The sequence below is a fragment of the Acinonyx jubatus genome, chromosome X (assembly GCF_027475565.1).
Source record: "Acinonyx jubatus isolate Ajub_Pintada_27869175 chromosome X, VMU_Ajub_asm_v1.0, whole genome shotgun sequence".
NCBI lineage: Eukaryota > Metazoa > Chordata > Mammalia > Carnivora > Felidae > Acinonyx > Acinonyx jubatus.
Genome location: NC_069389.1, coordinates 13,229,212 through 13,257,206, shown reverse-complemented (window position 1 = coordinate 13,257,206; position 27,995 = coordinate 13,229,212). Strand labels below are relative to the sequence as shown.

The 27,995-nt window shown below is 41.9% G+C and overlaps 1 protein-coding gene and 1 pseudogene across 13 annotated transcripts in view; one reads left to right on the top strand and one right to left on the bottom strand.

Annotated features, from left to right (window-relative positions):
• Positions 1-27,995, bottom strand: part of REPS2 (RALBP1 associated Eps domain containing 2) — a 353,324-nt gene that overhangs the window by 265,859 nt on the left and 59,470 nt on the right. For 11 of the 13 annotated variants that reach the window (XR_008290030.1, XM_053202117.1, XM_053202118.1 and 8 more), the window contains exons 3-5: positions 19,951-20,099; positions 17,398-17,524; positions 11,226-11,323 (exon numbers count right to left, since the gene is read on the bottom strand). Coding sequence is in view for 12 of the 13 variants with exons in the window: in XM_053202117.1 (XP_053058092.1) it covers positions 11,226-11,323; positions 17,398-17,524; positions 19,951-20,099 (374 nt within the window). In the remaining variant the exon portion in view is untranslated. The remainder of the gene's footprint in view (positions 1-11,225; positions 11,324-17,397; positions 17,525-19,950; positions 20,100-27,995) is intronic. The other 2 variants (XM_027054717.2, XM_027054720.2) reach the window with 1 other exon arrangement.
• LOC128311565 (ATP synthase subunit f, mitochondrial-like) lies at positions 8,507-8,835 on the top strand (annotated as a pseudogene).

The following is a 27,995-nucleotide window of genomic DNA, read 5'->3' as shown; positions in this document are numbered from 1 at the left end:
ACAGAGTCTTAACTATAGAGAACTAACTGATGGTTACCAGAGAGAAGGTGGGTATAGGTGTGAGTGAAATAGGTGATGGGAATTAAAGAGTATACTCACCATGAGGAAAAAAATAAAATAAAGGAACACGCTCCCTGCAATGCCAAAAATCAATGCAGCAATTCTGCAGACTGAGGATCTGAGCATGGGATATGAATATCCTATACTTACATGTCCCTCCCATTATCTAGTTTAGTTGTAGATTTTGGCCCATAAGCTATTAATTATACAGAGAGAGCACCGTCTTATTTCTGACATGCCTATAAGCATCTGGCATGTTTTCACATCAGGAAAGAATCCTGTAGATAGCCATACAATACAGGTATTCAATCATTTATTTCACTGTGATTTTAGTATGTGGCACTAACACTATTTTTGATTAACCTAAGAAATGCTTATGAATAATCACGGTCTCCAATTCTTCCATCAGGAGCCAAGATCTGCTGTTCCAGAAGGCCATTTTTCCTTGGGATTTTGCTCTCTGGAGAAGGCCAGCAGAAAGTGAAAAATCAGCAGTAGGAGGACACTTTGACAAGGCTGCGGACTTCAGTACCAGTGCATTAACGTGCCCAGCCCAATCCTTGCCAGTTAGGTCAAGGACACCTACCTCCTCCACTATGTCCTCCCTTAATACTCAAGGCAGTCTGAGGTCAGATGGGAAACAGATGTCCCAAGATCTAGGGCTCAATTCAAGGACTGCTTTAGACAATGAGGCTACAGATTGGAGGTGCAAAAAGAGTGCAGATTCTGGAGGAAGAAAGACTTGGGCTCAAATCTGGGATGGTCACTTACTCACCATGAGACGTGGGCCACTTAATTTCTGAACCGTCAGCTCCCCACCTAAAAGATAGTGGCATGGCTCACAGGGCTCCGCCTACCCACCAGCCTCATCTCCCTCCCACTCCAGGCTCTGGCCACACTGGCCTTCTTTCTTCCAGGTCTTGGACTGTGTCTCCTCGGTGGGCTGTGTACATGGTGGACGGGCTCACTCAATGCCCACACCATCTCCTCTTAGCAAAGCTATGCACTGCAGACGCTGGCTAGGTAAAAGTACATTATCCAAATACCTTTGCTGTTAGAATTACAGATGGGACTTAGGTTCCACTAAACACGCCCATGGAAGGCTAATTCAAAACAAGTCACATGGTCAAACAGGCAGGGAACAAAGCATTCACTTGGCGGGCCTGGGTCAGACTCAGCGTGGAGCTGCAGCTAAAAGCTATGGCAGCAACTGCCCAGGTCTGCAGCTTCCTGACGGTGAGAAAGGCAAAGCTCCCTCAGCCGTCCAGCCATCCAGTCCTGCTGTGCAGTTTGAGGAATTGTTCCTGCATGCTCAGAACAGAGTCGGAATCTTCAGCCCTTCCAAAGATCTGGTAGGCTTTCCACTCCCTTATTAGAAACCCCGATTTGCCTAAGCTAGCCAGAGTAGACTCTGCTGTCCACAAGGAAGAAACGCACGACCTTAGCCTAGAGGCTTCCCACTCAGCCAGGAGCCCCTCTCCACACCTCCTGGCACCATCCTCCCTTAGCCTGGTTACCTCCTTGTCACCCTTCACAGCTCAGCTCAAGCAGCACTTCTTTGGGGAAGCCTTCCCTCACTTCCTAGCCCTAGCTGGATTTCTCCGTCACATGCCAGGAAGTCCTCCCTTGCCTCTAGGCAATGCCCATTATACCTGCAGTGGCAGGACCATTTGATTCACATCCATCTGCCCTGCTTGACTGCAAGTCCCCTGAGAGCAGGGACCATGTTTGTAGTCTGCGGGGTACCCCTGGCATGGTGCCTGACCCACATAAGCCACTTAGTATTACTGAGTGGACGAGTACAGGACATAATCTTGCAAGTAGTCTACCTTGCAAGACTGTTGGGAGAACTGGAATGACACACACAAGGGAAGGGGCCAGCACGTCTTCACGACCAAATAAACACTCGGTTTGGTAGAGACACTCATTGGGATAGGCAACTAGGGGAACGACACCAGCTGCTCACCTGAGATTGGGGGAACAGCAAAGGGCCCAGGGGCAGAAATGGTGCCACTGTAAATGAGCCTTCTGTATTTACACCCTAGTATATACTAACTGAGATGAAGGGGTCCTGGAGAATATGCCAGAAACAAACACCCCTCTCCTTTCCAGCTTTAAAAGCTACTATCTGGGACCAGGAGTTCAATTGGGTGTTTACATCTGAGAGGGTAAATCAGAGGTGCTCCTGTCTACCAAATCAATGTGGGCCCTAGCTACTACCAGGAAAGTTCTGGATACCATGATGCCCATATCTGCGGGGAAAAGCAATGCTGACCCCACAAATAAAATGTGCTCATTTACTTTCATCTAGTCTAGCTGACCTGTTGAGCACTATATGGAAACTAAAATTCTCATGGGTACCAGGTCTATCATTTTTACCCTCTGTCCACCCTGTCTCCAAGCACGACTTCTGCAAGGCCTTAAGGCAGCACCCCCAATGAATCCTAGTATTTACTGAATTTTCCTTTTCCCATAAACATCCTTCAGTTTCAATGTCACATGCCCTGTTCTCATATCCTGGAATCACCTCTTTCAATGATCCAGTATCTATCTCTTTACTATTCTCATCTTGTAACACAAAACATTTTTCATGTAGAAGTGCCTCCCAGCAAAGAAACCGAGCAACTACTATCACTTTAATTGTTAAGAAGCATAGGTAGATGGCGAGCACCTGAAGAATATAATAAGAGACAGCTAAAAAAAAAATTTAGGCTAAAAAAAGTAAATTTCAGTATCAATTGAAATTAAAGGTTTAAAAAATAAGGCCTAGAAAATCTGAAAAAGAATTAGAAGTGGGTGAAGGAAATAAGAAGGAAGGAGGCTTGATGATATGAAAAACAGGACCTCTTTGTGATAATAGCGACTAATCGGGTATCTAGGGGGTCCTAGGGAGACTCAGTGAAGTAGAACACATCAAACTTTTTCACCCCTTGGGACATGGCAAATCTCCAGCTAGGGTTTGAAATCAAATGTGGAATGTGTCTGATAAAACAAGATGTCAAGAATAAGGCACTTACATTCCTATAAAATTTATCAAACCAGTTCTTCCTGTTATACAGAAAGGCAAACACACATACACTCTTTCCCACCCTCTTCCTCCTCCTCCCTCTCTTCCCTCAAGCCTTTCTATTTCAGCCAGAGGAAGAGAATTTAGCCAATTTAGCAATGGCAAGAGGTCAACACACGCACAATATATTACCATTCAACATCCCGAACAACAGAAGATTTTCCTAGCCTAATGTTTACCCATAAACTAAGTAATTCTACTTTCTGCCCTAAAGATTATAAACAAGAAACTCCTGTTGCTGGAGGGCCTAAGGTGCTCTAGAACCAAGAGAAGCTGGGGTCCCCAACCTCCTACGAGGGCCTTCGGTGCCCAGACCTCCCCTCAACCACGCAAGAAGCAATTTTCCACACACACTGCAGCCTCTCACTCGCCCAAAGGAAGACACCAGCTTCTGGTTTCAGACTGGTAGGAATGACAAACCAGTAAAGAACACACCGATAACTCAAAAAAGGGGCATACGATATGAAGCAATTCACTGAAAAGGAAACACAAATGACTCATAAACGTAAGATACTCCACTTCACTAATAAAGAGAAATGTTAATTACAAGTACAGTGAGATCTCATTTTTTACCCATTTTTCACCAGACTGGCAAAGATGCATCAGATTTTTAGCACACTGTGTTAGCATGGGTATGGGAAAATAAACATTTTTGTATATTGGTGGTAAATGTGTGAATTGGTAGTCTCCAATTTGAAAATCTCTATAAAAAATAAAAATGTGTAGACATTTCACTCAATTATTCCATTTCTAAGAACTGGCCCTATGTATTGCAAACATGTATTGCAAGTCTGACTGCAAGTTCCAGATGTTGATCAGAAGGAGCTGATCGTGGCTCAGTCAGTTAAGCGTCCACCTTTGGCTCCGGTCATGATCTCATGGTTTGTGAGTTCAAGCACCACATCGTGCTCTGTGCTGACAGCTTGGAGCCTGGAGCCTGGAGCCTGGAGCCTGCTTCAGATTCTGTGTCTCCCTCTCTCTCTGCTCCTACCCCACTCGTGCTCTGACTCTCTCTCTCTCAAGAATAAAATTTTTTTTTAATTTAAAAAAAAATAAGGAGCTGATCCATAAATGATTTATGGAAGACGCACACTATACAATACTATGCATTTAAAAAAACCAAAAAGGAGTACTTTGTGTACTGCTATAGAATGCTACTAAAGCTCATCGCTAAGTAAAACATGCAAGTGCATAACAGATGTATATTGTATGCTACCATACATGTAAGAAGGTGCAACTCCGTGTTTTGTGCCTGTTATATATAATTACATAAGAACACCTATATTCACTTGCATATGCATAAAATCATCCTAGAATGATACAAAAGAAATTTGTCATATTCGCTGCCTCTGGGATAGGGAACTGGATGGCCAGTGGAGGGGACGGGAGGGACACTTTTCACTCTACACCCTTTTGTATCTTTTTAATTTTTGATATATTTTTTTTTAACTTTTAATTGCCCTGAAGAACAAGGGTATTTGAAAGCTCACAACCCATGATCCAAAACAAAACCAAAACCAGTGTGGTGTTTTCCGTATAACCTGCAACAAGCAAGTAGCACCGTAGCGTGCTTTCGCCGCAGCCCAGGGAAGAGGGTGGCTGCTCAGCTCTAGCCACTTGGGAGAACAGCCGCGTGGCTCTCTTCAGTGGCTCGTCAGCCCACTGGTTTGACTGCAAGATGCGGAGAAGAAAAAACGGCAAGAACTAAACGTGGAGTGGCATTATGCTGAAGTACACACAGGGGCACTTTGCAGGGGACAGAGTCACAGCTCTCAGATAAGGGGAGAGGGGGAAGATTCCAAATTAAGGAAGGAAAAAAAATGGCCCAGGCTCCACTAAAACAAAGCAAAACAACATAAAAACCAACCCCCCACCAGGCCAAATGACCCTGAAAGAGCCCCCCACGGCCCGACCTGTCACGTAGACCACTTCCCCGGGACAAGCACCAGGTAAGAAAACCAGAGCGGCTGAGACAGTACTGCGTGAGGCCCACTTGCTGACCTGCTTCTTTCTTCTCACACTCAGAGCACCGACGTGCTCGTGACTTGCCTCTACGCCACCTCATTCAATCCCATCCCAATCTTGCAGCCACAGCCTCTACTCCTCGTCACCCCCACCCCCAGCGTCCTAGTCCCAACCATCCATAAAATACCCTTGACACCACAGAAAGTCCTCCCACTGCAGGGACAGTCTCCCAGAAAGTCTAGCTCTGCCTGTTCTCATCCAAACTCCTACAGTGAACAACTCACTCGCAGTGGCTACCAATTGTCTTCTGACTTCTGCCAACACTGCTCCAACAGAGCCTCGGGGTGTTCATTTCTTTCAGCATCCTTTACACACTTCTTTTCCACTTACAACCATTCCGAATAGACGCGAGGAGCAGAGAGAATCTGCTTCTGGACATAAGTACCTACAATTAAGTCCATAGCAGGATGGGGAGGGCATGGCAAGAAACTGAAATTGAGCGAGAATGAGGGGGGTAAAGGAGACAACTAAGTTCAATAAACGTTTTTCAACTCACAGACTTTTAGATTAAAACGATGGCTGCTTAGCAAGGTCTGACAATGTCTGCCTACTCATTAGAAAACTTCCACCACAAATAAAGCCAAAACCTCTAAGTGAAATGGCAGGGTGATAAAGTTCTCTAAATTCTATCACTATTTTGTCTTTGAAGTAATAAAGACAAGTGAGCATTGAGAATTTACCCCAGAAGACTGTTATATTCACCCCTTCAAAAAGAGAATAAAATATTACAGCATGCATATTTAGGTGCAAAAAGTGAATATGTTTTGATTTAAAATAAAAGATAAAATTTTTTCTAGTGAGATCTGCCTGGAAGTATATTTGATCTACCAAACCTGTATTCCCAAAGTCAGGTAAAAATATATTGCATATATTTAATATATATGTAAATATATACACATACAAATACACATATACATGAATACCTATATTTATTTATGTGTGCCTAAAATATTCCTGGAATGACACAAAAGAAAAGCTGTCTCTGGAATGTGAAACCAACAAAGACTGAAGGCCCATCCCTCTGGCTGAGCTTCACAGATAAAGGAGATGAGTAATGAGCTATTTTTTAAGAATGAAAAAATGGAAACTTCACATGTACAAGAAATATTAGAAAATTCTCAAACTTAATGTTATCAATGGAAAAAAAAAGTATACATGAATGAAGGCAAAGGAGAAAACAAAGAAGGCAAAAGACAAGATGAAGAGTAAGGTTCCCACACAAAGGACACTGGCTATTAGGGAAACAACAGTAGCTCCCTTGTGGCCAGGGTGTGGAGGGAGAGAAGTGAACTACTGTGGCTGAAAAGGTAACAAGTAGGTGTGAACAGCAGGGCCCTGAGGGCCATGTTCAGAAGTAGGTGGTATGCAGAGAACAGTGGGCAGGTCTCAACCAAGGGAGTAGGGTGATCAGATATGTATTTTTAAGACTATTTTTATATGCAGTAAGCATAATGGATTTGAAGAGGCAAGAGTGGAAGCAAGGAAAAAGAGTTACAGGCTGACAGAACAGATTCAGTGACAGAGGAGGACGGCCTGAACCAAGGAGGTGCAGGGAAATGGACAGGTAAGAGAGGCATTTAGAAAGTGAAATGGCCAGGACCTGGTAACTAAGTGGGCAGGAGGGCAAGAGGTGAGTCAAAGACAGCGACCAGCATTCTGGCCTGTGCTGACAGATGGATAGAGACAGGAACGGAAGGGTGAAAGCTGGTTCTGTGGGAAAGACAGTGGGACATCTGAGTGAAGACATCTGGCAGATGGAGATATGTGGTCATAAGCTTCCATATGGCTAAAGAGGAACAGAGTAAGAAGCGCACCCAGGCATCACCAACATGTGAGGTGCTGGTGGAAGAAGAAGAATGGAAAAAGAAGATTAGTAAGAGGTAGTCACAGAAGCAGGAAGAAAACCAGGAGAAGATGGCATCATGGACACCAAACGATGAGAGCATATCAAGACAGTGGTTAATGTCAAAAGCTGCCAAGGGGTCAATGGAGCAAGAACTTAACCCAAAGCAGTTTCTGGCAACCACGGCAAAAACAGACGCAGTGGAGTACAGTGGGAGCAAAAGGGGCAATTCTAAATCCTACACCAGCAAATTACAAATGACTACAGTCTAGCTGCTTAGGAAACTTTGTGAAAAGTAAACCACAAAATGACCTATAAACACATAATAGATGAATCAGGAAAGAAGACTTAGTATTTCTTTACAAATCACTGTCAACCCTCCACAGATATAGAATAAGCTCAGTCTGAAATTTCAAGGGGAAAAACATCTCACCCTGAACAAAAAAAAAAAAAAAAAAAAAACAACGAACTCATAAAGTATTAAGCAAAAAAACCTATTCATTCCAATATTTGGGTGCTGAATTTGGCATAAGCATCTCTAAAATGCCAAGCTCATGAGCTGCAACAGCACTGGCCCAGAGTCCCTAAAAATCTCCCCCAGTACCCATAGGCCACCTCCCATCCTATCATGAGGAAGGATTCGAATACAAGGCGACAGAGGAAGCTAGAAGAAAGCAAGGTTGCCATCAGCACATTAACATGGCAATGTGAGGGGAATGAGTTATCCCAGTCTCAGCTGGCACCAGGCCCAATCCATATTAATCCCCTACCACCAAAACCCTTCTCTTCAGATCCCCTCATCAACAAGACTAATTCAGGTTGGCAATTTTCTTTCTGGGACGTAGAGTCTAGCCAAACTAAGTTGACAGCCATGAGGAAGAAACCTAGGAACAAAAGCAACAAAAACACATCAGCCATGAAAACCACAAACTGTGCTGTCTGGAGGAAGGCCCCTTGTTCTCATCTTAAACAGAAGGCAATGCTTCAAACAGGAGGGGGTGGGGCAGGGGCGGGGCTTCCACTGATGCCAAACAAACATTAAGAGAGTCAGATTGTCGCAGATTATTACAATGGACTGTTAAATCCATTCCAAGTCATTCATGTTATAGAAAAGAGAAGGAACTTACCCAAAGTCACACAGAGTTTGGCCAGTCCTGCACGAGAACCCATCTGGTTTCTTCCAGACGATACCTTAAGTCCTTCTAATGGCCAACTACTGGCAAATACTGATGTTCAGCCCTGGCTCTCCCCAAAGCTCCAGAGCCATTATCTCCTACCATCTCTTTGACACCTCCTCTTGACTCTCTCAAAAGCTCAAATCCCAGCATCTAACACTGAGCTCATGATCTTTCCCCAGAACTCTCAAGGCCAGTTTTTCATCCAGGGCTTCTTAGCTTACCAGATGATATCACTATCCATCTGGTTCCTGAGCCAGACTAAGAAATCACGTCCTGTGTTTGAACTCCAACCCTATCACTTCCTAACTGTGACTTTGGGCAGATTACGTAAGGTCTTTAAATCTCAGGTTTTAGCATCGGAAACATGGGATGACATAGCAGACACCCAGGACTCCAGGATGGCGTCATCCATACCTGTGAAGGAGAAGCAGCTCATGGATGTCAACTTAGGAGAGCTGCCAAGCTGGATACTGATGCAGGATTTCACCCCCTGAAGGCACTGCTGGAGCGTTTCAAGAGATTACTACCAGTGTTACAAGTATGTCAATGTGAAGAAAGGGGCCATCGCTGGGATTCCTATGGTGCTGGCAGCTTATGTGCTTTTCAACTACTGTCACTGTTACAAGGAACTCCAACATGAGCAGCTAGGCAAGTACCACTGAAGAGAGGCAAGTACCACTGAAGAGGGCCCAGTATCGAGGCACATTCTGCATTCCTGACCATGGCCTTTGCCTGGTACCCTTGACTCCTTTCATACTCTAATTGAGAATTAAAGAGGACTGGTACATGGGAAAAAAGGGGATAACAGGAATCACTTCATAAGGCAGCTGTGAGCACTGAAGGGGATGTGGATAAAATGCTAAGCACTAGCAAAGAATGTTGTACACACAGTTCCCTCTATATTCTTGCCTACTCCCCCATTCTCATCCCCTGACCTGGTTAACACCTACAAATCCTTCCCATTTCAACTCAAATGTGGCTTCCCACTAAAAGCCTTCCTTGATTGCCCCCTACCTGCTACGGGTAGGACATAACTGCACCCCCACACTGTTTTTCAGCCTCAAAGCAGTGTAATTTCCATTCACAACACATATTATAATGACTTATTTACTTTGCAATGGTTTGATTATTGGCCACCTCCTCCAACTGCCTAGAAGCTCTATGAGGGCAGGGACTGGGACTGTTCCACCTCCATAGGTATATAGTAAACATCAGTTGAACGAAGAAGCATGTCTATTAGCAGGAAACGTGGACCCAGAGATTAGAAGTCACAGGACACCAATCCAAATAAGAACACATGGCATCCCCCCTGCCAGGCGACTAGGTAGAAAGGAACTCGTGATCCCTATCTGACCACTGCAAAGGCCATGATTTCCTGCTTGTGTGAGCATCATTCTAACAGTTCAGGATTAGGACTCCACAGCACTAGGATAAACTCCACACAGACATGCACAGCACATCCTGTAGAACCTTTTAGATGAATCCCAGTCCCTCCAATGCCTTTCTTATTGTAAACCATCATTCCGCAGCAGATGTGATTCTTATATTTAAAGACACATATTGTTGTACTACAGGACCTCTAAACACAACCAACTACTGCATCTGGGGCCCAGCTAAAGAAACAGCTCTTTGTTCCAGCTTGGAGGTGAAAGTGAGGTCTTCTGGACATAGGAGAGAATGGCACGTTAGCCCTACAACATGGTACCAGTAAGGGATTTTCAAGGATAGTTCTTACTACACCCAATGCTTATTTATGTAGCAAGTTCGGAACATAGCCTCCCTATAGTATGGAACTCTAATGTAAAGTATTTTAAGCGTAGATTTTTGACACTGGGTCAAGGCCTGGTTTCAAATTCTGGTTCTTCCACTTACTGGCTATGAATAAAACTTTAGACCCATTACCTAACCTCTCTCAGGCACAGTTAACTCACCCACACTGATAGATATAACAGTACCTAGATCTTATAGTTGTAGGAAGCATTAAATATAAATACACAGCATATGGCTAAATTATTATCCTTAGGAAAGTTCTTTGTACAAAGACTACCACCTTAGAAGATAAAGTTTTGTCCATAACACAGTTCTAGGCCTAACAGAGTACCCATTCCCAGAGGGTATTCAGTGAACACCACAATCTTCCTTCGAAGGTCCTTAGTAATCCTTCTTCCTAAGTTGAACACTGACAAACCACCCAAAAGTAAACCCAGTTTTTTCGTAATTCCTCTCATGCAGACACATACACCAACATGCACACACCCTTTTTTTGAGAAAAGGACCTACCCAGCACAGGACTCAGAGATACGGCACAAGATAACAGTTGCAGATACAAAAAAACAAATGAGTTCTTTATCCAAAAGAAAACACTAGAGAAAGGGAAGCTGAAATTTTCTAAGCCAGGAGAAACTGAGACATCACTTGTGTTTCTGTCAGAATACTGCTATCTATTACATATAAGAAACAGTAGTTGCTGCCACACATAAAATAACTGTTCTCCAAAAGGCATGGACTAGGCACTGAGAGAGAATGCCTAAGAACTACCCCTGCCTTCCAAAAGCCTGCAATGTAATTGGAGGCACAAAACAAAGGGCAACAGCTAAGTACGCACCAAATGAATAATAATAAAGAATAAGGCTGTTTTGGGGGGGAAAAATGCACTCCTGAGGGAGGTGCCTAAAGACTAAGTAGATACAGGTGGCAGGGCATTTTGACATACAAAAGACCAAGAACCAGCTTGGATTCATCTAGAGACACCGAGAAAGTATAGAAACACACGTTACAAAAAAGATCTAGGAAAATAGGGGTGCCTGGCTGGCCCGGTCAGTAAAGCAGGTGACTCTTGATCTTGGAGTCGTGAGCTCAAGCCCCACGTTGGGGGTAGAGTTTACTTTAAAAAAAAAAAAAGATTAACGAAAATATACAAGCAACAGAACAAGAAGTCCAATACTTGCCCAAGGGGGCAGTTTTATATCTTCCTTGTAGAAAAAAAAAAAGGCAGCCCATCAAAAAGCCATGTCCCCAAAGTCTGCCACTGGCACAACCCCACATCACTTACCCGAATAAGGGAAGCCTGATGGCGAGGGGGTTTGGTTCCTGGGGCCCCCGATGAGGGTCCTTCAGGCTGGACAAGGGGCTGTCTAGCTTCATAAGGAGCTGAAAAAGCAGGAGGAAAAGTCAGCACAGCACAAAAAGATTCCACCCAAAAATTATGATGTCACACTCAAACTGAGACTGTCTGTTCTTCAGGGAAGAATCAGCAAAGGAATTAGAGTTTATGTACATAGGGCCACCTTGTACAAACAAACCTGGGTGCAATCGAAAGCCATTTAACTGATTCATAAAAAGACAGGAAAAGATTTGCATCATGTTGAGATTAGGAATAAATCTGAAGGGTGTAATGGTAAGAACATAAATTGGAATAGAAAGCAATAACAATAGTCAGAGAAGTGCCATATTATAAATGCTCAAATTCTAAGTATCTGGTAAATTCTATATATACCTGCCGGTTTAAAAGTCTTGCGTTCGTCACCCATCTTCCAAAGAAACAAGAAAATAAGTATGCATTTTGAACACTAAGAATCAATGTTACTATTTATTTTTCAAAAATAAATGGCACAGTCTTCTTTTCCTTATTGGAAAGGATGTAAAATCAAGTAGAGAAAAATACAAAAAGGAATGAATGTATTTTATATTTATTATTTTATCTTTCAATAACCAAACTAAAAATAATTTTGGTGACTTTAAGAAAAGTTTTTAAGCCACAAAAACAAAAGCGTTTTTTCACTTTATTTCCCAAATATTTTATAATGACTTTGCCAATATGGTAGGAAAACAGTTAAACATAACCAGGTAGTATTCAGCTCCAACAGAAAAGAGAACTCATCACCCAAGATGAAGCCATTTTTGATTAACATTTCTGGTTGACAATTGGAGTTTTTGGAAGTATATCAAGAAGTAAAATGCTCGCTTCCTCTAGCTTCCTTATAAATAAGGTCTGGTAGAGGGTGCGGGGCAGCCTGTCACAGCACCACCCAGGGCAGACTCTGATCACCTGAAAATAAAGGAGGTGTAAGAACAGTACATCAGGAACAGCAAACCACTCTTGGGCTCACATCTGCTTTTTATATTTCCTCCAAGGGACTGGAACACAACATTATAACACAGTTAAAATACATTAAAACATCAAAAATCATTACCTGGCAAAGTATTGAGTAGATTTTCAGACCCTGCTAAGAATAAATAAGAATATAAAAAAACTGCAAAAGACACAAACCCAGGAATACATAATCCAAATGTTAAAAAAGAAGTCTCAGCCGGTAGGCAGGTGTCCTTCGAAGAAGGATTTTTAAGATCACTCCATTTTGACAGAACACTGAATATAACTATTAATGCCAGAAGGTTTGAACACAGTAAACTGCACCATGGTTGGGGTACTAGCGGTCATGAGCCTCCCCTGGGCAGCTGACCCTCCGTGCCTCTGGCTCCCCTCAAAGGAAGGGAGCTTCTACTACACAGGAGGAGCACATATGCGAGGAGGCCACCTGCCCCATGGCTCCAGCCCCTCACCTACAAGGGCCTTCCCTTGGAAGAGATAGACATATCTCATCAGTAAGGCTTGAACAGACTCAGCCACATGGGGCATCATTTTTGGAAAGGCCTGGCCTCAACGGCAGATCTTCTCTTCCTACTCCTATGGGAAGACTAGGATGGCCGTGCCTGCCCGTGACTGGAGAGGTGAGTGTACGAAGCCCATGTGGTCACAAATCTAAAACATGTGCTTCGATCAGCTCTGTCAGTATCAGAACTGATCATCAGACCATCATCAGTCTGACTCTGGTCCCATCCTCAGGTGGATCTCAACTCAGAAAGAGTTACTTACTGCCTCTACTCTCCTTCCTCCCAAATAAAACCTGGCAAATGCAACTCAATGCAAAAGAAATAATTCTCAGATCCCCTTACAAGAGGTTTCATAAGGAACTAGAAGTTATCATCTTTCTCCAAAGGGAAGAACCCTAAAGATTTCATCACTCTGAGATTCAGTGTCAAACCAGAACGGGGATCACTAGCAAATGCACAGTAAAGACTCTACATCTGCCATCAACCCAATGAATGATATCCAGAAGGTGAATTTCAAGAACACTTAAGGGCGTCAAAAACCAAACAGGTACCTGATCCTAAAAATACAAAGAAAATACTAGGCAACAGTTGAGCACCTACAATGTGCCAGGACCCGTGTTAGGCACAGAGGTTTATATAACATTCCTCATTTGATCCACAGGGCAAACCTCTGAGGCAGACATTCTTCCACTTTACAGATAAGAAAAACCGAAACTCATTAAAGCGAAATACCCATAGTCACACAAGCTAGAAATGCAGGCCCACCAAGTCTACCTTTAGACCCAGGAGACTGACATCACAGCCCATGCTCTTCAGAGAGTACATTCCTAGAATCAATACATCAGAGTAAGATGTGTAAGAAAAAGCAGAATGGATATCTTGATACAGAGATAAGACATTAGGTATCAGAAGAAACAGGTAAGATTTGCAGTAGTTGCCTCTGGAGATCAGAAATAAGTTGAGTGGGAAGGAGAAAAGTTGTTTTCACTACAGGCATTTAAATATTTTTTAACTATATGGTTGTATTACTGTGATTTCAACAGTTTTTAAATATGGGTAGCAGTATCTGCCTCCAAGGGTTGTGCTAAGAAGAAAATAACACACATCAAGATCTCTGCACGATGCCTGGCACACAAGTCTCACCCACGGGACATGAGCTACAGCTACATCCAGCAGAGGTTAGAATAGCAGGAGCCAGGAGAGAAGTTGAAGAGGGGCTCTGAATCAGACTGGTCTGGAGACACTCAGTCTGATTTAAAACACACTCACAAACATTCCCCACTAGCCAGGAATCATGGCAGAATCTTAGACAGGGAAATGACCCCAGAAAAATGTATTCCTAGAAAATTATTCCACCGGCAAAACTCCTTTCTGAAAAGGCATAAATTAAGAATAATTCTAGAATGCTGAGCACCAGAGTCACTGCGATTTAACAGGTTTTAGATATGCCACTGTGTAGATCAAAAGGAAAACAGAGTACAGAAACAGGAAAGGGAATCCTGGGTTTGTCAGATGGGTTGATGACATGGTGAAGACAACAGAGAGTTAAAAAAAACAGATGGAAAAGAACATGAAGGCCTTAAGAAAAACTGAGTTCTGAAAACATGGGAAGAAAGAGAATGAAGACATGTGGGATTCTCTTACTTCCTGACCTGAGGATATAGGACAGAAAAGGAAGCAAATAGGCCAAGAAAATCCTCTGGGGGAGAATCTACAGACATTATACAAATAGGAGTGAACAAGCTGTGAAGTGAATATTATCAATTAGAAGCAAAAATCACAAGATTGAACCAAGTTGCAGATAGAAAAACTCTCCCTTCCTTTGACTTAGACAGATGGAGAAGTCTAAATGGTAGTACCTGTAAATGTTTTATTTCTGAATGACCTTGTTCACAACTACAGGGACCTAACAGACTCCTAATCGATGGCTAGAGCCAAAAAACTCAAACTCTTTGAGAAACAGGCAACTGACTGTTCACTCAGACTCCTCTCTATGGGTGTGCTGTGCAAAGAAGAACCTTCTGAAATGGTAGCTCGTCAAGTTTAAGGTTCATGATATAGGAGAAAAACCAGCAAGGGGTAACTTAGAAAACAATGTTCCAAGAATAAAAGAGTGACCACAAGGAAATGTCTTCATCATATCTGATATAATGTCTACAGTTAAAAAAACACTGAAGAAAAGGAAACCACTGAGAGTACCAAATGCTGGCAAGGAACACTGAACTCTCATACATCGCCAGTGGGTATATACAGCCACTCTATAAAACTCTTTGGCAGTTTCTTACACCCCTTCCCTAAGGTACAGAAATTCTACTCCTAGGTGCCAGGGAAATGACAATATATGTCACAAAAAGATTCACAAACAAATGTTCGTTGGATCCTTACTCATGACAGCCAAACACTGGAAATAAACCAAATGTCCATCAACAGGAGAATGGATCATCAAATTGTGGTACATTCACACAATGAAACACAACTGAGTAATAAAAAAAAGCAAACTACTGAGACACACAACAATAAGGATGAACCTCAACCACAATGCCAAGGGAAAGACAGCAGACACATAAGAGGAGTTGTTCAATATGATTCCATTTATATTAAGTTCTAAAAGAGGCAAAACTAATCTAAGGTGATAAAAATCAAAACAGTCCTCACATTGGAGGCCAGGGAGTGACTGGAAAGGGGCATCTGTAGGGTGATTGAAATGTATGTTTGTTTGTTTGTTTGTTTGTTTTTTAGAGAAAGTGCACACAGAAGTCAGGGAGAGGGTCGGAGGGAGACAGAAAATCTTAAGCAGCCTCCACACTCAGCACAGGACCCAATGTGGGGCTCAGTCCCAAGACCCTGGGATCATGACCTGAGCCAAAATCAAGAGTCGGGACGCTCAACTGACTGAGCCACCCAGGCGCCCCGGAAATGTTCTATTCTTGATCAAAGTGGTGGCTACATGGATGCATCCATTTGTCAAAACTCAACTTGGGAGATTTTTAAATATGTGCATTTTATCATTTAGAAAAAATAAGTAAGAATGAAGGCATGGACAACCTTGACATAGGCTGCTAAGAGTCAAGGAAGACGGAGAGAAGCAGGTTGTTTCCTTGCCAACCTGGAAGCCCAATTGGAATGAGGAAAGAATGGGGCAAGAAGTAGAGACAGTGAATACAGACAAGTTTTTAAAGGAATAGCCAAATAGATATAGATAGATAGATAGATAGATAGATAGACAGATATAGATTATAGATATAGATATAGCGAAGAACCTGGTAATAGGCTGACTCAGTAGAACAAAAAATGACTCACGTGTGAATTAAAAACCAAAAAACAGGCACCACGCTGGGCATAAAACTCCAATGTCCAAGCCCAAATAACATTAAGAATCAAAAAAAGAGCTCCGCTTCTAAAACTAGGGAAATCAGGCAGGAGAGGCTAAAAGCAAAGTGAAGAATTCTCAACCCTATTTTGTTTCAGACTCCAATGGGACATTCGAGTTTAAGGAGAGTGATTTTCTGTTACTATCCCTTAACAGCATCATCTTGCATTTGCATAAGACTTAATTTCCAATCAGACTTCATGTTTCCGCTAATCCTCACCACACCCCAATAGAATAGTGTTACCCCATTTTAAAAGAGGAGAAGAAATCACGGTTCAGAGCAGTTCAGTGTCTTGCCCAAGGTCACATAGCTAGTCACATAAACCCACACCTTCTGATTCCCATCAAAAAATTTTTTCATTATGCCACACCGGCTCCCCTCTACAATATTACAGCCTCTCTATAGCCTAGCACACATTTTTATCTGTGTCCCTCTAGGACTCACCACTATTTTCAACGCAGCAAAACCCTGCAGAAACTGGGTCATTTTCAAACACAGCCCACAAAATACAAGAGGAGGGTGATGAATAACCGATTCTAGAATACCTTGAATTGGTCCTATCTTAAAGTACGAGCCAGAGCCCCAGGAGGACAAGGCACTGCCGTGAGTGCACGCAGCCTTAAGCACTGCAGGCTAGGCAGCCAACTCGGAACGACTAACGTACCTTACCGCTAATGCGGCCAGCACGGCGTTAAGTGTGAGCAAGCAGGTGACCCCACAACTGGGCACACCACATGCTCTCAGCAAAATGCTTCCCCTACCATTTCCCTTATTCTTCTCAAACGCAAGAGCGAGATATTTTCATTTATGTGATCTGTCTTTAAAGGTTGAATCAACTCTTTTGCTTTTGCAGAGTTATATTTTTAAGTAGTTTCAGAAAAGCCGTTGTTATATAAACATGTTTGGAATGTCTGCTGAAAGGAACAATTCCAAGACAATATAAACCTTCGACATGCGATGTTCCCAGGTAATGAAATCTATATACGAAGGATTAAATCATCTAAATCAATTACAAGTCGAAACTGGTTTGTTTCAGATAGGACACAAGGCACCACTAGGATACATTTCATTTTATTTTTTTAAAAAGCCTTGCTTGAGAGTACAAAATTAAATTGAGCCATGTTTCCAAAGACAGGGGTAATTAAGTCAGGAGATTCAGCAGCTGGTGGCGTTGCTGCCTGAGAGATTAAGGAGTCTCTAGGACACTGCCTGGGACAGCTGGACAAGATCGCCTCTTACCTGGATGCATCTGCTCCGTGTTGCTCCGCAGTTTGCCGTAGGCATGGCTCAAGGGCACCCTCTGGTAATGAGGCGGGGAAGAAGGAGGGGAGGCGAGGGGTGACATCGTGGGAGACTGTGTTTCCTGCTTCAAAGGAACCAGAGCAGAGTTCAGAGGCAGTCACTTGAGAAGCCTGGTGCTTTGAACGGCAGTTACGAAGTATAATGCAACTCTACCGCCGGTGAGACGGCTGATTTCACAAATGGGAGGAAATGTTTTCTCAAAAACACGGCTTGGTTAAAACGCAGTGTCTGAGGATTCAAGTCTCCCAGAGAACAAAGTCTCGCCAGCACTCAGTTGCCTAAATTACTAAAACTAGCATGAAATGCTTTCCGTTATTCCACTAGTATTTTCCTTTGGAAAATGGAAGACAATGATCACATGAAATAGCATTCACACTCCCCAAATGTGATCTCTTCGTGGATAAATTCAATTTTCATGTGTTTATAATAAAGGCTCCTATTTCCTGGATTTACACTTACCAAGTCTTCCAGCAAATGTGGGTATTAAAAATACACACTTAAAATGCTTAATGCTAAATGTTGCTGGGGCTTACTGTACCAGAGTAAAATGCCAGCTTTTTCTTTTTCACACTAGGGGATAATGAAACAATTCATCATGGGCAAACCACTCCTAAACAGGAGGATGGAGGCTTAATAAGCTACAGTTCAAATCTCAGTTAAAATGTGAATTTTATGTAAGAGTCAGGCAAAGCAAACAACCTTACTCTGCTACTGGGTTTCCTCCTTTTCAATGCTACCAATACGCTGGTAACTTTGGAGTACCCAAGTAACAAGGAAACAGTACTTTTAATCAACATGCAGACTATATAGGTAGTCTTAGTCTAAAAAAAAGGCAATCTGAGTTACTGATCAAATACTCTTCTTCAAGAAAAAGAAAAGAATATTTGAAGTGTGACCTCACACCAACAGATGGGATGGGCAGAGTACAAACCTACCCTCAGGTGAAAGGATGTGTCCTCAATCACGCAGCCAGGGATGGGCCTAGAAAGTCCCCAGAGTATCAACCATCTTGGGACAGCAGACCCTCATTCCTCTCCAAATGCTGGTAGGAAAACATGCCAGAGTACTGACTGAAGCTTCCTATACCCCTTTACATATATATCCCTAAAGAACTCATTTAAAATGTATCAGAATTATGACATCCACATTACACTGAGTTATTTAACAAGACATGCTATACTTCACTTGGCTATAAATATAAAACTTCTGCAGCAACACCTCATATATCCGGCATTATCATGGTGAGCCATATAGTTTTTCAACTTAATCCTTTGTTACACAATGCATTTAAAAAACGTTTTGACTCATCTTCCTAAAATATGACAAATTTCTTGGTCTTATAGAAGATACTATATTCAATGTAATTTGACTTTTCTGCATGATTCAGTATCTTTATTAGAAGTATGAGCTGTACCTTGGTGCCCCCAGGGTTCACTAATGCATAAATAAGACTATTTACCTCTTTCTTGATAGGCATACTTTTCTGAAATTTTATACTTTCATCTCTACCAACCACCACCTAACTATTGCAATTAGTGCTCTAATTTTTAAAGCCTCTCCTCCCTACTCTTGTCCCTAACCTGCTAAATGTGAAATGGCAGCATTCCCCAAGTTGGCATCCCAAACAAGCCCCACAAGGAAGGATTCTCTGGTGAAACAAGTTTAGTAAACACAAATCTCCATGTCTCTTCACAGCGGGACTTGTCAGGGCCTTGAATTTGCTAATGAGCACTTATGAGTCTCCAAGCCTCAGAATGTAGTCTTTCACCCAAGGATATGAAGCAGCACTCTCCAAATATATTTAACCACAGAAACCTTTTCTCCAAACTTTTTTTGTGAAGACAGGATCTATTAAAAAGTCCTAGGGGTGCCTGGCTGGCTCAGTCACTAGAGCATGTGACTTGATCTGAGGGTCTTGAGTTAAAGTCCCACCACGTTGGACTTAGACTTTACTTTAAAAAAAAAATCCTAGAAGTTCCATTTCAAAGAACCCATTTACAAATACTGATTAGAGAAATCAAATAAGTGTATTAAATCATACCCTTGGGGCACCCAGGTGGCTCAGTCAGTTAAGCCTCTGACTTCGGCTCAGGTCATGATCTCACAGTTCAAGAGTTCGAGCCCCGTACTGGGCTGTGCTGACAGCTCAGAGCCTGGAGCCTGCTTCGGATTCTGTGTCTCCCTCTCTCTCTGCCCTTCCCCCACTCACACTCTGACTCTCTCAAAAATAAACAAACACTTAAAAATAAAAAATAAAAATCAGTGGCCTCACTCTGGACACAATCTACATTCAAGTAAGCTCTAAAGGGCGAATGGGTGGCTATACTTCAGCTTTTTCTTGCTACAAGGAAACTTCACTGGCTTCCTTCCAAGGCTATAATTGTATCCCAGATGGTGAGATTTGCTAGAAGCCTGACAGTAGATATGAAGCACGGCTATGTGAGGTTTCACTGTCAGAATCAAGTGGACACCCCTGATCAGACTGTTTACCTGTTTATCCTCATCGTCCATTCTTTTGAAGGTATTTTTTTCTGTGATTAAATATGGAATCTGAACCTTAGTTCCATGCAGTTCAGTCGGGTTCCCAAATCGGATCTCAGCATCGGTCTTTGACATCAGAAAGCGAGGCAGCGGCACTTCTTTAGGACCAGAATCAGAGAAGCTCAAGTGAGACTTTTTTAAAACTGTGAAAAGCGGAACTCAATGGCCAAAAGATGAATCACTTTTGAGGAAAAATTCCAGAGCACTAAATATAGATTAAATTTTTATTTTGACACAGTGAAGACTCCTATAATAATGTCATCATAGAAAAATGCTTCAGTTTTACCAAGCAATTCTGGCTTAACATTTTTAAATGCTGTCAAGTCATCACGGAACATATTCAGGTTTTGGACTGATCTCCTACCTCAGCCTTTAGTCCGGCACCAGCTAAAAGGCTCTGATACTGTATGAACACGATATGTGGCAAATGAAACAGGCAAAACCCATATAACACACATTATATGCCAGATACTATATTAACATCTGCAAATATTACGTCATTCAATCCTCACAACTCAAGACTATCATTAGCCTTCCTTTTATTTTTTTTTAATTTTTTAATGTTTGCTTATTTTTAAGAGAGAGTCAGAGCGTGCATGAGGACAGGGCAGAGAGAGAGGGAGACACAGAATCTGAAGCAGACTCCAGGCTCTGAGCTGTCAGCGCAAAGCCTGACACGGTGCTCGAACTCATGGACCACAGGATCATGACCTGACCCAAAGTCAGACACTTAACTGACTGAGCCACTGAGGCGCCCCCTGGGTGACAGTTTTTCACCCTATGTAATTCCTTAAGGAATTTTCACGCTCGATCTTCAATTGTCTTTTCATAATGGAATAAGGAAAATACTTTAAGTTACAGCGATCAGTCCGTTCAGCCAGATTCTACTGTCAAGACCTTTAGCCACACTCACAATGCTACAAAGAGTTCAAACCCAACAGTCTGGAATATTTACTTATCTTTCAAATATCTGATAAAACTATTCTGAAACAGAAATGATGCTTTGGCACACTTCTAGTTCTCAGTGCGGCAAATCACACACAATCACACAACACAAAGGACTCCAAAAATGGGGATAATATTATGGATTATGCATAATGATTTGCATCTGTATCCATTGTTCAGGATAATACTCATCACTGTGCCTCCGCACTTCCATCAGCGCCCCATTCCAAACACAGCTGCACTTCCAATGACTGATGCTGTGCTAAAGCCCGAAAACATCTTAGCAACACAACCAAGTATCCCAGCTCCCCAGGCAAAGAAGGCCCCTGGTTCTCTAATATCCACATTGTGTTTATTTTTAGTTGCTATGTCCACATTTGATTCAAAGAAGTAGGCAATATGACAAATCCCTGCATGATCAATCAGCCAAAAGGCCCAAGAGACATAAATAGAATAAGCAATCTGGAAAATTAAACCAGGACTCTCCTCTAAAAAGAGGATGGCCACCATTTTTAACATTTTAACGTTTCCCAACCTCGGCAGCTCTCCAGTACTCAAGGCAGGAATGGACTTTAAAAGAAAAAAGGCAAAAGCAGAGAAAACATAGATTCTTAGTAAGTCAAATATAAGCTAATCCCATGGTTCTCTTCTCAGGAAGGGATTTCTTTCAGTTCGGTCTGCAAAAGGGATCTGAAAAGAGGGAACAAGCTCACATAAAATAATCTGCACCCTGATTGCCCATGAGAGGAGGAATTACTTCCAAACACTACTTGAGGGAGAAGAGAAGGAAAAGCCCACATGTGTAAACCCCCCGACCAGTGTTTCACTGGTGTTCAACAGATAATTCCAGGAACGAGAGAATACAAACACGAGATGATGAGTATCAACTATTATACAAGGACTCCCAGATACCCTTTAGGACCCTGTCACTTCACACACTGTCCTCCTTCCCTGGCTATGGCATTTCTCCAGAACTATTCACCTGGCAAAGATCCTCTCTCCTCCAAACAGCCACCAAACAGCAAAACACAAAATACAGCTGAATTTCTCCTGTACTTTCTTCGCTTATGTGGTTTTAAACAACCCTCACTTAACAGATTGTCACCATACATAATAATCATCATATCACTGAAAATCTTAATGAAGGTGCTATCTCCCTTACACTGCTCCAAGCTTTCAAAAACTGCAAAGTAAAACTGTAGTCTGTAAATAAATATTCAGTCTAAATGCTTTCTAGTCATATGGACACCATATTTAATAGTGAAACTTTATTTGAAAGCTAATCAATAAAGTACCTGCTATCCCGTGATTTATGTCAAGTAATCACAAGAGAAGAGCCGTTTGTAGTAGTAGTTGGTTAGAATCTTTTCTCCCAAATGGAATTCAATTAACACAAGGAAATAAATAAAGAGTTCAAATTAAAGGTTTATAGGGGCCAAGGAGACAATGAGTGCAGCCACCCAAGGCAGTAATTTGTTTCATAATGCTACCTTAGGTTGTAGTCTTTGAACACAGAAACACTTTGTATATTAAATGACTCTTTCCCTTCCACAAAGAAAACTATGCTTCCAAAGATATGACCCTCTAAAAAGTAGGGGAAAATCCTTTCATTTTCCATGTCTGATGGAGACAGGAATGTAAGAAATACTTCCATTTCCTCAATTAGAAGAAATGTGAACATAAAAAAGAAAACATAAATCCAATAGCAAATGGTAAATGGCACTGCGGAGAGGTGGGACTGAGCATAGAACTCTGTCCTGTCTAAAATGGTGGCGGCTGTTTACTCTCCTTCAATACCATCCACTAGATATAACGCCGGCCACATCACTGTAAATTGTATAGTAACTAAAAGTTTTTTAAGTGAAGAAACCAGTCACAAATACTGTATGATTTCACTTATTTGAGGGATCGGCAGACAAACGTATAGAGACAGAAAGTAGAATGGGGGTTGCCTGTGACTGGGGAGAGGGGGAATGCAGAGCTGTTTAACAGGTATGAAGTTTCTTATTTCTATTACTTTATTTATTTGTTTATGTATTTATGTATGTATTTATTCAGACCAAGAGCACACAGGGGAGGGGCAGAAAGAGACCAAGAGAGAGAATCCCAAGCAGGCTCTGCACTGTCAGCACAGAGCCCAATGCAGGGCTCAATCTTACGAACCTTGAGATCATGACCTGAGCCAAAATCAAGAGTCTGACGTTTAACTGACTGGGTCACCCAGGCACTCCATGGAGTTTCATACTTCTAAGATGAAAAGAGTTCTGGAGATGGATGGTGGAGATGGTTGCACAATAATATGAATGTACTGAACCGTACAATTAAAAAATGGTTAAGGCATGGATGGCACTTGGCTGGTTCCGTCAGTAAAACACGCAACTCGTGATCTCAGGGTCAGGAGTTAGAGCCCCACAATGGGCACAGAGATTACTTTAAAAGAATAGTTAAGGGGCACCTGGGTGGCTAAGTTGGTTAAGCGTCAGATTTCAGCTCAGGTCATGATCTCACAGTTGATGGGTTCGAGCCCCGCATAGGGCTCTGTGCTGATAGCTCAGAGCCTGGAGCCTGCTTGGGATTATGTGTCTCCCTCGCTCTCTGCCCCTCCTCCGCTCGCACTCTCTCTCTGTCTCTCAAAAATAAATAAAAATGTTAAACAAATTTTTAAAAATAAATAAATACTAGTTAAGATAAAAATAAACTTTATGGTAAACTTTATATCATGTATATGTTATCAAAATTTTTCAAAACTTTTTCAAATAAAAAAGGAAATGGGTAAAATTAATTTTAATAATTATTTGAACCCAATATTATCATTACAATATATAATCAAGATAAAAAACATTAATGACTTCTTCCTTGCCAATTTGTATGCCTTTTCTTTTTGTTGTCTAATTGCTGAAATAGTTTACATTCTTTTTTTCAGACTAAGTTTTTTTTCAAACTCCCAGGTGTATTTTACCTGCACTGCACACCTTGATTCAGACGCACCACATTTCAAGTGCTCAGAAGCCACACTAGTATGGCTACTGGCAATGCTACTGGAACAGCTCAGTTCCAGTTGACAGGTGTCATGAAGGAATGTGGCCAGAAACCTGGATTTTACTAAGAAATACCACACAATGTTAAATGTTAACACAACCAATTCATTTCTTTTGACTACCTTCGCCATTACAGAACTCCACATAATGGAATCATTCAGTAATAATCCTTGAGACTTAGATTCCTTCACAACATTTTGTAAGAATCATCCAATGTAATGTATGTAGACAGAGCTTATTCTTTTTCATTGCTATGGAGTAATCCATTTTTATGAACATATTGAAATTTTTAAAATCCATCTAGGCTGTTTCCAGTTTCGGGCCATTATGAATATAAATGTTACATTCTTATAAATGGCTTTTGATGAACATGAATTCATTTATCTTGGGGATAAACCTATGAGTTGTATATTCCATAAGTTAAGAATGGGTTTTACATTTTTTAATGAAAAACATCAAAAGAAAAATAGGGTGCCTGGGTGGCTCAGTCGGTTAAGCGTCCGACTTCGGCTCAGGTCACGATGTCACAGTTTGTGAGTTCAAACCCTACATCAGGCTCACTGTTGATGGTGCAGAGCCTGCTTGGTATTCTCTCCCTCTCCCTGTCTGTGTCCCTTCTGTGTGTGTGCTCTCTCTCCCTCTCAAGATAAATAAATAAACTTAAAAAAAAAAAGAAAAGAAAAATAGCTTGTGATGTGAAAATTGTATGAAATTCAAATTTGTGTCCATAAATAAAGGTTTATTGGAACACAGCCATTCTTGTTTGTTTACATAGTGTCCATATCCGCTTTCGTAGTTCAAGGGCAGAGTCTGTAGTGAATATAATCAAGATAATCAAGTTGCAGCAAAGGCCATATGATTCACAGAGTCTAAAATATCCACCACCTAGCCCTTTACAGGAGAAGTTTGATCCTAGTCTTACACAATGCCTACAGTTAAAGTAAAATGTAGTCTTACTAAAATAATAAAGTTTCATTTAATGGAAAAATACTTTACACTGCTTGCATATTTAAATTTTAAATAATTGCTATTAAATTAAAATTTTAATTTCTCAGTCAACACTAACCAGATTTCAAGTGCTCAACAGCCAGCCAAATGTGGCTAACAAGTACTATATTAACACAGTTTCGACGCTTTTCCAAAATTTTAACATTACCTGATTTTATGCTCGCAACAACCCTGTAAGGCAGGTACTATTGGGACACCCCTTCCCCAGGTGAGCCACGTGAAACTCAAAGAGGTTAGGAGGGCACCACTTTGTATGAGGGCACAAAAAGAAAAAGTGATGGTCCAACCATTCAAAATCCAGCAGTCTACTGCTGTGACCCACACTCAGCCACTAGGCTCTACTGTCATGCTAAAAATCAAAACGTTCTTTCTATTGCAGGTTTGAACACTCAACATAAAACTGCACCATTTCGGAGCTGGAAAATGGTCTAGAGAAAACCTGCTGGAAAATCCACATCTCACAGGTGGAGAACTAAGCCCAGGAACGTCTCAGACATGCAGCAATATGGTGACAGGACCATGAGCATAACACTCCTGCCTGCAGGGGCTCCCTCCTCTTGTAATTTTTGGAGGGGTCATGGCGAATCAATTACATTTACTCATTATCAATGTCATCAAAGGGCATTTAATCAAAACAACCATCGTAGAATTGAGTACATTTCATTTTATAAGTAACTCACTCTTTTGTCCTAATTCTTTCTCCTTTCCCTACAGACTGTGCCAGACTGCCACTAGATCAATGACCAGTCTGGGGAACACAGCCTAGAGGCTATGTGAGCCACATTATTGCACTATTAGCATTCGGAGACTCCCAGAGGGGCTGTAGAAAGAAATCACGGGGTCTGTCATCTTGGTTAAGGAAAAAAATTCCATCTTTATTCTCCCTACCCTAACCGAAAATTTGCATTTCTTTCAATTATGAATGTAGGCAACAAAGCGCTGTAGTATCATTAGCAGCACCTGTAACTTTGCCACCCACCGAAATCAGGTATTTATATATCACATTACACTTGTTGTAGACATCTTCAAGTACTGTTTATGCCGCTCACTACTTTGAAAGTATGGTAGTTATTTAGGTCACTCTTAGGTCTCTTATTTAATACATTAATGAAGTAGTATGGATATTGCTATATAACATTCTTAAGTATCTTAGTTTTAATTTCAATATAATTGGTTTCCTTTGGACTCCTACATCTTTGTATGTATTTAGAACATTATTCCAAGAAGGAGTGTCAGGCTGCCAAAGGAGCCCATGACACAAAAGAGGTTACAAAACCTCCTCTAAAAAGCCCTACCTATACCTTCTCTCAGTCCTCACACCCCCCACGGCCAGTCCTCAGAAAGAAGGAAGGGACAGTTCCCAGGGCAAGTGTCCACCATGTGGTTTCCTCATCAGGAATTCTCCAATGGTCCTCAATTTCACCCCCTGCTTCTCTCCTCCTAAATTATCCTAAGGTTTCACCCTTTGTTTAACCGGCAAAATAGGGTGAGGCTAGAGAGATGCCTAGCGCCAACATTTAAGGAGGTGCTCACTCTCAGGGTCGTGTAAATGCAGAATCAGCACTTGTATGGCCCAGAGTGTGACTTTCCCCTTAAAGTTATGTGCCCTGGGTGCCCCTGGCCTCACTCCAACTCAGGTCCCGATATAACCAAAACTATAAACACAGTTTAAGCAAAGCTCTTGAAAATGCTCTACTCGGTTTTCATTAGAACGTGCTCTCAACCCCAGCTCCACATAAGAATCACATGGGGGAGCTCTTAAAAATCCCCACGTTCAGGCTGCACTCCGGGGCTAATGAAATGAGAATTTCTGGAAGTGGCCCCAGGCACCTGTATTTTTTAGTTTGCACTTAAAGCTCTCCAGCAATTCTCAAGGGCAAACAAGGCTGGGAACCACGGCCTGAGAAAGAGGACTTCTTTAGAAATCCCTTAGGAGTTCTGGGTGAACCTGAAATCCAAATGTTTGAGATTAAAAAGTGACAGATGATTAACACTCGGTCCTCATTCATCAGCATTCATCTCTTCACTCATTCAACAAACATGCCTTGAGTGTCCACAGTGGTACACAGAGCAGGGGCTACCAGATCCTCCTCCCTTCCCTTTAGGTAAGCTTGCAGACTAGTGAGGAAGACAGAAATTAGACAAACCTATAAAGGAGTATTTACAAACTGATGAAAGTGCCATAAAGGAGCAGATGCTGAAAGTAAAGTAGGGAGGGGACAGTCACACAGAAGCATCATCTAACAGGATTAACCCATCCAAAGATTACCTAACTCCCTAGGGACATGTACTTTTGTTTTGACTTACTGTTTACTCTTCATTAGGCATCTTACAACACTGAAAGGATGGATATTAACTCATAGAAAACTGTTAGCTAACTAACCTTGTCTAATAGCAATGCAGGTGAATTTCATCCCAGGAGAGAATCTAATAGCCAAGTCACAGTTTTATTGCTCTATAGGGCATTCATCAATTTTATATGTAATTTAGCAATCTTATTCCAGCATTCTTTCCTTCCAGGACTATAAATACTTCTGACTCTCCTGTATTTTCCTGAGCCAGTTTTACTCTATGCTGGTTCCTTCATTAAAGAATTAATTTGACAGAACCTACTCTAGACAGGATGGTGGGGACAGTGCACAAATCCCGAAGGATGAAGAAGAAGAGCGAGCCATGGAAAAGAGAGGGGGAAAGAAACAGACTGTGGGGAATCCAAAACCTCAAGATAACATGGTCTTTCTTGCAGCGGGAAAGAGATGGCCCAGAAACGGCTAGAAGGCCAGTGAGGCTGGGGGCAAGATGGAGAACACAAGGCGGGGCAGGTTTAAGATGAGGACGGAGAAGGAGGCAGAGACCAGATCACTCAGGGCCCTACAGATCAGTGTAGTGACTGAATTTAGTACGTACAATAAGCCAACCAGGGGAGGATTTCAAGGAGGAGGACAAAATGATCTGATGGATATTGTGATATTGCCTACTGCCATATAGGCAAAGAGGCTGGAA